General features: G+C 47.0%; 1 protein-coding gene across 2 annotated transcripts in view; it reads right to left on the bottom strand.

The window, feature by feature from the left end:
* Positions 1-11,244, bottom strand: part of LOC139366535 (septin-8-A-like) — a 29,401-nt gene that overhangs the window by 13,267 nt on the left and 4,890 nt on the right. For both annotated transcript variants that reach the window (XM_071104144.1, XM_071104145.1), the window contains exons 4-8: positions 11,055-11,241; positions 6,833-6,994; positions 6,185-6,281; positions 1,589-1,757; positions 1,074-1,206 (exon numbers count right to left, since the gene is read on the bottom strand). In XM_071104144.1, coding sequence (XP_070960245.1) covers positions 1,074-1,206; positions 1,589-1,757; positions 6,185-6,281; positions 6,833-6,994; positions 11,055-11,241 — 748 coding nt within the window. The remainder of the gene's footprint in view (positions 1-1,073; positions 1,207-1,588; positions 1,758-6,184; positions 6,282-6,832; positions 6,995-11,054; positions 11,242-11,244) is intronic.

Below are 11,244 nucleotides of genomic sequence, written 5' to 3'. Positions count from 1 at the left end.
CCCTGTTACGTTATGACTGTAGACACAGTCACAAAATGCCCTGTTACGTTATGACTGTAGACACAGTCCCAAAATGCCCTGTTACGTTATGACTGTAGACACAGTCACAAAATGCCCTGTTACGTTATGAATGTAGACACAGTCACAAAATGCCCTGTTACGTTATGACTGTAGACACAGTCACAAAATGCCCTGTTACGTTATGACTGTAGACACAGTCACAAAATGCCCTGTTACGTTATGACTGTAGACACAGTCACAAAATGCCCTGTTACGTTATGACTGTAGACACAGTCCCAAAATGCCCTGTTACGTTATGACTGTAGACACAGTCCCAAAATGCCCTGTTACGTTATGACTGTAGACACAGTCCCAAAATGCCCTGTTACGTTATGACTGTAGACACAGTCACAAAATGCCCTGTTACGTTATGACTGTAGACACAGTCACAAAATGCCCTGTTACGTTATGACTGTAGACACAGTCCCAAAATGCCCTGTTACGTTATGACTGTAGACACAGTCACAAAATGCCCTGTTACGTTATGACTGTAGACACAGTCACAAAATGCCCTGTTACGTTATGACTGTAGACACAGTCACAAAATGCCCTGTTACGTTATGACTGTAGACACAGTCACAAAATGCCCTGTTACGTTATGAATGTAGACACAGTCACAAAATGCCCTGTTACGTTATGACTGTAGACACAGTCACAAAATGCCCTGTTACGTTATGACTGTAGACACAGTCACAAAATGCCCTGTTACGTTATGACTGTAGACACAGTCACAAAATGCCCTGTTACGTTATGACTGTAGACACAGTCACAAAATGCTCTGTTACGTTATGACTGTAGACACAGTCACAAAATGCCCTGTTACGTTATGACTGTAGACACAGTCCCAAAATGCCCTGTTACGTTATGAATGTAGACACAGTCACAAAATGCCCTGTTACGTTATGACTGTAGACACAGTCACAAAATGAGGATGAGCTCAAGTATGAAAGGGAGCAGAACAATATCATCATCTAAACAAAACAAACTCCCAGAAGCACCTTGTGAATGATTACCTCCCTCTCCTTTATTTTCAGCTCTGCCTCGGTCTCCTTCACCTTGTTGACAAACATCTGTCTCATGTCATCCTCGTTATGCTGCAGGTCCCCCAGGAACTCTTTCCTCTTGGCCTCATACGTCTCCTGCAGACTGATTGGTGAGGGAAGACAAGGTAGTTACAGTTAAACAGGCATATGGATGCATGGCAAATGGCACCCTGTTCCCTATATAGTGCACTACATAGGGAACAGGGTTCCTTGGTCAAAAGTAGTGCACTAGGTAGGGTGTCTATATTTCATTGTAGAATGTGTATTACTGTGTCTGACTGCTGTGAGACGTCCATGGGCTCCTGACTGTAGATGTCGTTGCCGGGCCCTGGACATCTAGGTGTTCTGATGCTTTGGCTGTATTTTCACTTCTAACACTGGTCTAATTTCAGTTTATATTCTGCATATTTGATGACAAACCTTCAGCCCAAAAAAAGGGTTGACAACCTGACCGCTATGTAACGTTGAACGAGAGCTGGTCTCACCTAAAGGGTTTGTTGTCGGGGTCTGTATCTGTAAATCCCATCTCCTCCAGTTTGCAGCGTCTGTAGAGCTCGTAGTGTCTGGCGTGAGTCTGCTCTCTCAGGTCTTCCATGTTCACTCTCAGCAACATCTCTCTCAGCTTCACAAAGTCACAGTGGCTCTCGTTCTCCACTGATCAACACAACACAGCAGGACTGGGTTATATGGTTGGTTTAATATGGTGACAAATACCTTATAGTTTGAAAGGGACTGGTCATTCAATAGCAAGTTAACAACAATACGCATTTGAGAAAATAATAATTAAAGTCTTATTTTATATTGGCATTGATGATATGGGTCTCTAGTGAATGCGTAATATCGATGCAATAATGATATGGGTCTCTAGTGATTGCGTAATATCGATGCAATAATGATATGGGTCTCTAGTGAATGCGTAATATCGATGCAATAATGACATGGGTCTCTAGTGAATGCGTAATATCGATGCAATAATGACATGGGTCTCTAGTGATTGCGTAATATCAATGCATTAATGATAATGGTCTCTAGTGATTGCGTAATATCGATGCCTTAATGATATGGGTCTCTAGTGATTGCGTAATATCGATTGCATTAATGATATGGGTCTCTAGTGATTGTGTAATATCGATGCATTAATGATATGGGTCTCTAGTGATTGCGTAATATCGATGCATTGATGATATGGGTCTCTAGTGATTGTGTAATATCGATGCATTAATGATATGGGCCTCTAGTGATTGCGTAATATCGATGCATTGATGATATGGGTCTCTAGTGATTGTGTAATATCGATGCATTGATGATATGGGTCTCTAGTGATTGTGTAATATCGATGCATTGATGATATGGGTCTCTTGTGATTGGGTAATATCGATGCATTAATGATATGGGTCTCTAGTGATTGGGTGATATCGATGCATTAATGATATGGGTCTCTTGTGATTGGGTAATATCGATGCATTAATGATATGGGTCTCTAGTGATTGCGTAATATCGATTGCATTAATGATATGGGTCTCTAGTGATTGTGTAATATCGATGCATTAATGATATGGGTCTCTAGTGATTGCGTAATATCGATGCATTGATGATATGGGTCTCTAGTGATTGTGTAATATCGATGCATTAATGATATGGGCCTCTAGTGATTGCGTAATATCGATGCATTGATGATATGGGTCTCTAGTGATTGTGTAATATCGATGCATTGATGATATGGGTCTCTAGTGATTGTGTAATATCGATGCATTGATGATATGGGTCTCTTGTGATTGGGTAATATCGATGCATTAATGATATGGGTCTCTAGTGATTGGGTGATATCGATGCATTAATGATATGGGTCTCTTGTGATTGGGTAATATCGATGCATTAATGATATGGGTCTCTAGTGATTGCGTAATATCGATGCATTGATGATGTGTATTCACTTTTCTACCCCAGGCCTATAGATTCTGTGGTCTTGCTCTGCTTTGCATCAGTAGTAGTAAATTGACTTTTAATTACTGTGTGATCTGCTACTGTGTTGTCCACTTTCCAAATTATTTTTATGTTTCTATAAATGCATAATAAATGTACAGAATAATTATAGACATACCTACCCTGTACAGTTCCCCAGGGGTACAGGATCAGAGAGATACCTACCCTGTACAGTTCCCCAGGGGTACAGGATCAGAGAGATACCTACCCTGTACAGTTCCCCAGGGGTACAGGATCAGAGAGATACCTACTCTGTACAGTTCCTTAGGGGTACAGGATCAATAGAGAGATACCTACCCTGTACAATTCCCCAGTGGTACAGGATCAGAGAGATACCTACCCTGTACAGTTCCCCAGGGGTACAGGATCAGAGAGATACCTACCCTGCACAGTTCCCCAGGGGTACAGGATCAGAGAGATACCTACCCTGTACAGTTCCCCAGGGGTACAGGATCAGAGAGATACCTACTCTGTACAGTTCCTTAGGGGTACAGGATCAGAGAGATACCTACCCTGTACAGTTCCCTAGGGGTACAGGATCAGAGAGATACCTACCCTGTACAGTTCCATAGGGGTACAGGATCAGATAGATACCTACCCTGTACAGTTCCCTAGGGGTACAGGATCAGAGAGATACCTACCCTGTATATTTCCCCAGGGGTACAGGATCAGAGAGATACCTACCCTGTACAGTTCCCCAGGGGTACAGGATCAGAGAGATACCTACTCTGTACAGTTCCCTAGGGGTACAGGATCAGAGAGATACCTGTACAGTTCCCCAGGGGTATACAGGATCAGAGAGATACCTACCATGTACAGTTCCCCAGGGGTATACAGGATCAGAGAGATAACTACCCTGTACAAATCCCTAGGGGTACAGGATCAGAGAGATACCTACCCTGTACAGTTCCCCAGGGGTACAGGATCAGAGAGATACCTACCCTGTACAGTTCCCCAGGGGTACAGGATCAGAGAGATACCTACCCTGTACAATTCCCCAGGGGTACAGGATCAGAGAGATACCTACCCTGTACAAATCCCTAGGGGTACAGGATCAGAGAGATACCTACCCTGTACAATTCCCCAGGGGTACAGGATCAGAGAGATCCCTACCCTGTACAGTTCCCTAGGGGTACAGGATCAGAGAGATACCTACCCTGTACAGTTCCCTAGGGGTACAGGATCAGAGAGATACCTACCCTGTACAGTTCCCCAGGGGTACAGGATCAGAGAGATACCTACCCTGTACAGTTCCCCAGGGGTACAGGATCAGAGAGATACCTACCCTGTACAGTTCCCCAGGGGTACAGGATCAGAGAGATACCTACCCTGTACAGTTCCCCAGGGGTACAGGATCAGAGAGATACCTACCCTGTACAGTTCCCCAGGGGTACAGGATCAGAGAGATACCTACTCTGTACAGTTCCCCAGGGGTACAGGATCAAAGAGATACCTACCCTGTACAGTTCCCCAGGGGTACAGGATCAGAGAGATACCTACCCTGTACAGTTCCCCAGGGGTACAGGATCAGAGAGAGATACCTACCCTGTACAGTTCCCCAGTGGTACAGGATCAGAGAGATACCTACTCTGTACAGTTCCCCAGGGGTACAGGATCAGAGAGATACCTACCCTGTACAGTTCCCCAGGGGTACAGGATCAGAGAGAGATACCTACCCTGTACAGTTCCCCAGGGGTACAGGATCAGAGAGATATCTACTCTGTACAGTTCCCTAGGGGTACAGGATCAGAGAGATACCTACCCTGTACAGTTCCCCAGGGGTACAGGATCAGAGAGATACCTACCCTGTACAATTCCCCAGGGGTACAGGATCAGAGAGATACCTACTCTGTACAGTTCCCTAGGGGTACAGGATCAGAGAGATACCTGTACAGTTCCCCAGGGGTATACAGGATCAGAGAGATACCTACCCTGTACAGTTCCCCAGGGGTATACAGGATCAGAGAGATAACTACCCTGTACAAATCCCTAGGGGTACAGGATCAGAGAGATACCTACCCTGTACAGTTCCCCAGGGGTACAGGATCAGAGAGATACCTACCCTGTACAGTTCCCCAGGGGTACAGGATCAGAGAGATACCTACCCTGTACAATTCCCCAGGGGTACAGGATCAGAGAGATACCTACCCTGTACAAATCCCTAGGGGTACAGGATCAGAGAGATACCTACCCTGTACAATTCCCCAGGGGTACAGGATCAGAGAGATCCCTACCCTGTACAGTTCCCTAGGGGTACAGGATCAGAGAGATACCTACCCTGTACAGTTCCCTAGGGGTACAGGATCAGAGAGATACCTACCCTGTACAGTTCCCCAGGGGTACAGGATCAGAGAGATACCTACCCTGTACAGTTCCCCAGGGGTACAGGATCAGAGAGATACCTACCCTGTACAAATCCCCAGGGGTACAGGATCAGAGAGATACCTACCCTGTACAGTTCCCCAGGGGTACAGGATCAGAGAGATACCTACCCTGTACAGTTCCCCAGGGGTACAGGATCAGAGAGATACCTACTCTGTACAGTTCCCCAGGGGTACAGGATCAGAGAGATACCTACCCTGTACAGTTCCCCAGGGGTACAGGATCAGAGAGATACCTACCCTGTACAGTTCCCCAGGGGTACAGGATCAGAGAGAGATACCTACCCTGTACAGTTCCCCAGTGGTACAGGATCAGAGAGATACCTACTCTGTACAGTTCCCCAGGGGTACAGGATCAGAGAGATACCTACCCTGTACAGTTCCCCAGGGGTACAGGATCAGAGAGAGATACCTACCCTGTACAGTTCCCCAGGGGTACAGGATCAGAGAGATATCTACTCTGTACAGTTCCCTAGGGGTACAGGATCAGAGAGATACCTACCCTGTACAGTTCCCCAGGGGTACAGGATCAGAGAGATACCTACCCTGTACAATTCCCCAGGGGTACAGGATCAGAGAGATACCTACCCTGTACAGTTCCCCAGGGGTACAGGATCAGAGAGATACCTACCCTGTACAGTTCCCCAGGGGTACAGGATCAGAGAGATAACTACCCTGTACAAATCCCTAGGGGTACATGATCAGAGAGATACCTACCCTGTACAGTTCCCCAGGGGTACAGTCTGGCTTTCACCATCTTATTCCCCACTTCAACCTCCTCAACACTCCCCACCACAGCAAAGGGCAGATGGGCCTGGAACAAAGGATGTAATTTAATATGGGAACATTTAGTAACTCTTTATAACGCATCATCGGACAGTCATGAGCATGTATGACCCCCGTTATAATATCACAATGACTTGTGGTTTAAAAACACAAGACCACAGCAATGTGTCACAAATAAGCTGGTGTTTTTTTTAAAGCATTTAAGAAGAGGAAGACACTGTTGTCTCTTTCAATCAATCAATCAATCAATCATCGGCTCCTCGGCTGACACAGTAAATCAGGAAGGCAAGCAATCTGATTACAGTGTACAGGTGCCTGGCATAGACAACTGCACTGTGATGTGACAAGGGTGTGTTTTGTGTGTGTGTGTGTGTGTGTCCATGTTTGTGTGTGTATAATTTTGTGTGTGTGTATAATTGTGTGTGTGTGTGTGTGTGTGTGTGTGTGTGTGTGTTTGTGTATAATTGTGTGTGTGTGTGCATAATTGTGTGTGTGTGTGTGTGTGTATAATTGTGTGTGTGTGTGTGTGTGTGTGTGTGTGTGTGTGTGTGTGTGTGTGTGTGTGTGCGTCAGACTCACATTCATGGAGGAGTTGATCTCGGTGACAGCCTCGTCCTCAGTAGGGAACTGGTGTATCTGAACACCGTTGCTCACCAACTCTGACATGATCTTGATCTTGAACTTGTGCAGCTCGCTCTTAGATATGGTGTCTGCCTTGGCAATGATGGGGATGATGTTTACCTGGAGTACAGGGAGGAGCAGCGTTTGAATCAGCAGGTCTACCATGTTTAAAAAAATAAATAATGATCTCTGGATTGACACAAATACAAGCATCAAAATGGAATGCAGCTCTACTTTGAGATAATAATGTAACTCGTTGTGCCTGAACCTGAACACCTGTCAGTATCCTTCAGGAGAGCTGTGCCTGAACCTGAACACCGGTCAGTATCCTTCAGGAGAGCTGAACCTGAACACCGGTCAGTATCCTTCAGGAGAGCTGAACCTGAACACCGGTCAGTATCCTTCAGGGGAGCTGAGCCTGAACACCTGTCAGTATCCTTCAGGAGAGCTGAACCTGAACACCTGTCAGTATCCTTCAGGAGAGCTGAACCTGAACACCGGTCAGTATCCTTCAGGAGAGCTGAACCTGAACACCTGTCAGTATCCTTCAGGAGAGCTGAGCCTGAACCTGAACACCTGTCAGTATCCTTCAGGAGAGCTGAACCTGAACACCTGTCAGTATCCTTCAGGAGAGCTGAACCTGAACACCGGTCAGTATCCTTCAGGAGAGCTGAACCTGAACACCGGTCAGTATCCTTCAGGGGAGCTGAGCCTGAACATCTGTCAGTATCATTCAGGAGAGCTGAGCCTGAACACCTGTCAGTATCCTTCAGGAGAGCTGAACCTGAATACCTGTCAGTATCCTTCAGGAGAGCTGAGCCTGAACCTGAACACCTGTCAGTATCCTTCAGGAGAGCTGAACCTGAACACCTGTCAGTATCCTTCAGGAGAGCTGAACCTGAACACCGGTCAGTATCCTTCAGGAGAGCTGAACCTGAACACCTGTCAGTATCCTTCAGGAGAGCTGAGCCTGAACCTGAACACCTGTCAGTATCCTTCAGGAGAGCTGAACACCTGTCAGTATCCTTCAGGAGAGCTGAACCTGAACACCGGTCAGTATCCTTCAGGAGAGCTGAACCTGAATACCTGTCAGTATCCTTCAGGAGAGCTGAACCTGAACACCTGTCAGTATCCTTCAGGAGAGCTGAGCCTGAACCTCAACACCTGTCAGTATCCTTCAGGAGAGCTGAACCTGAACACCTGTCAGTATCCTTCAGGAGAGCTGAACCTGAACACCTGTCAGTATCCTTCAGGAGAGCTGAACCTGAACACCTGTCAGTATCCTTCAGGAGAGCTGAACCTGAACACCTGTCAGTATCCTTCAGGAGAGCTGAACCTGAACACCTGTCAGTATCCTTCAGGAAAGCTGAGCCTGAACCTGAACACCTGTCAGTATCCTTCAGGAGAGCTGAACCTGAACACCTGTCAGTATCCTTCAGGAGAGCTGAACCTAAACACCGGTCAGTATCCTTCAGGAGAGCTGAACCTGAACACCGGTCAGTATCCTTCAGGAGAGCGGAACCTGAACACCGGTCAGTATCCTTCAGGAGAGCTGAACCTGAACACCTGTCAGTATCCTTCAGGAGAGCTGAACCTGAACACCTGTCAGTATCCTTCAGGAGAGCTGAACCTGAACACCTGTCAGTATCCTTCAGGAAAGCTGAGCCTGAACCTGAACACCTGTCAGTATCCTTCAGGAGAGCTGAACCTGAACACCGGTCAGTATCCTTCAGGAGAGCTGAACCTGAACACCGTTCAGTATCCTTCAGGGGAGCTGAGCCTGAACATCTGTCAGTATCCTTCAGGAGAGCTGAGCCTGAACACCTGTCAGTATCCTTCAGGAGAGCTGAACCTGAATACCTGTCAGTATCCTTCAGGAGAGCTGAACCTGAACCTGAACACCTGTCAGTATCCTCCAGGAGAGCTGAACCTGAACACCTGTCAGTATCCTTCAGGAGAGCTGAACCTGAACACCGGTCAGTATCCTTCAGGAGAGCTGAACCTGAACACCTGTCAGTATCCTTCAGGAGAGCTGAGCCTGAACCTGAACACCTGTCAGTATCCTTCAGGAGAGTTGAACCTGAACACCTGTCAGTATCCTTCAGGAGAGCTGAACCTGAACACCGGTCAGTATCCTTCAGGAGAGCTGAACCTGAACACCGGTCAGTATCCTTCAGGGGAGCTGAGCCTGAACACCTGTCAGTATCCTTCAGGAGAGCTGAGCCTGAACCTGAACACCTGTCAGTATCCTTCAGGAGAGCTGAACCTGAATACCTGTCAGTATCCTTCAGGAGAGCTGAACCTGAACACCGGTCAGTATCCTTCAGGAGAGCTGAACCTGAACACCTGTCAGTATCCTTCAGGAGAGCTGAGCCTGAACCTGAACACCTGTCAGTATCCTTCAGGAGAGCTGAACCTGAACACCTGTCAGTATCCTTCAGGAGAGCTGAACCTGAACACCTGTCAGTATCCTTCAGGAGAGCTGAACCTGAACACCTGTCAGTATCCTTCAGGAGAGCTGAACCTGAACACCTGTCAGTATCCTTCAGGAAAGCTGAGCCTGAACCTGAACACCTGTCAGTATCCTTCAGGAGAGCTGAACCTGAACACCTGTCAGTATCCTTCAGGAGAGCTGAACCTAAACACCGGTCAGTATCCTTCAGGAGAGCTGAACCTGAACACCGGTCAGTATCCTTCAGGAGAGCGGAACCTGAACACCGGTCAGTATCCTTCAGGAGAGCTGAACCTGAACACCTGTCAGTATCCTTCAGACCTACAGCACCTGCTGAACTGTATGATGTCCAACGCTTCAGATACTAACACGGCAATGTCCAATTTTTTTTTCCTGCAACAGTGTCAGAGCATGATCAAAAGTATGTGGACGCCTGCTCGTCAAACATCTCATTCCAAAATCATGGGCATTAATATGGAGTTGGTCCCCTCTCCCATTGCTGCTATGACAGCCTCCGCTCTTCTGGGAAGGATTTCCACTAGATGTTGGAACAGTGCTGCGGGGACTTGCTTCCGTTCAGCCACAAGAGCATTAGTTAGTTCAGATCACTGATGTTGGGCGATTAGGCCTGGCTTGCAGCCGGCGTTCCAAATCATCCCAAAGGTGTTTGATGGGGTTAAGGTCAAGGCTCTGTCCAGGCCAGTCAAGTTCTTCCACACCGATCTCGACACACCACTTCTGTATGAACCTCGCTTTGTGCAAGGGGGCATTGTCATGCAGAGGAAAGGGCCTTCCCCAAACTGTTGCCTCAAAGTTGGAAGAACGGAAGTGTCTAGAATGTTAAGATTTCCCTTCACTGGAACTACAGAGCCTAGCCCAAACCATGAAAAACAGCCCCAGACCATTATTCTTCCTCCACCAAACTTTACAGTTGACACTATGCATTCGGGGAGGTAGTGTTCTCCTGGCATCCACCAAACCCAGATTCATCCGTCGGACTGCCAGATGGTGATCACTCCAGAGAATGCGTTTCCACTGCTCCAGAGTCCAATGGCAGTTTGGAACTCGGTAGTGAGTGTTGCAACCGAGGAAAGACGATTTTTACACGCTTCAGCACTCGGTGGTCCCGTTCTGTGAGCTTGTGTGGCCTACCACTCCTAGACGTTTCCACTTCACAATGACAGCACAGTTGACCGGGATAGCTCTATTTGTATTGAACCTTTATTTAACTAGGCAAGTCAGTTAAGAACAAATTCTTATTTACAATGACGGCCTACCACAGCCAAACCCTAACCCGGATGACGCTGGGCCAATTGTGCACCGCCCTATGGGACTCCTAATCACCACCAGTTTTGATACAGCCTGGAATTGAACCAGGGTCTGTAGTGACACCTCTAGCTCTCAGATGCAGTGCCTTAGACCACTGCGCTACTCGGGAGCCCGAGCAGGGTAGAAATTTGTAGAACTGACTTTTCGGAAAGGTCTAGATACTGAACCTACTTTCATTCAGTGTTTAAAGGTTATTAAGACAGGCCTATGACGATGCCATGTTGAAAGTCACTGAGCTCTTCAGTAAGACCATTCTACTGCCAACGTTTGTCTATGGAGATTGCATGGCTGTGTGCTCGATGTTATACAACTGTTAGCAACGGGTGTGGCTGAAATAGCCAAATAGACTAATTTGAAGGGGTGTCCACATACTTTTATATAGTGTATTTCAAACGTTACCTTGCTGTCCAGTTTCTTCATGGTGACCAGATCCAGTGATTTGAGAGAGTGTCCGGTTGGGGCGATGAAGTAGAGACAGATATGGATCCTGGTGTCGTGGTAGTCGAACAGGGAACGTTTGATCTTCATCTCCTCCTGCAGGTAGGTCTCAAACTGAGTGTCGATGTAGTCCACTATGGGTTTGAAGCTT

The sequence above is a fragment of the Oncorhynchus clarkii genome, chromosome 14, assembly GCF_045791955.1.
Source record: "Oncorhynchus clarkii lewisi isolate Uvic-CL-2024 chromosome 14, UVic_Ocla_1.0, whole genome shotgun sequence".
Taxonomy (NCBI): domain Eukaryota; kingdom Metazoa; phylum Chordata; class Actinopteri; order Salmoniformes; family Salmonidae; genus Oncorhynchus; species Oncorhynchus clarkii.
This window is presented reverse-complemented; position numbering and strand designations above follow the sequence as displayed.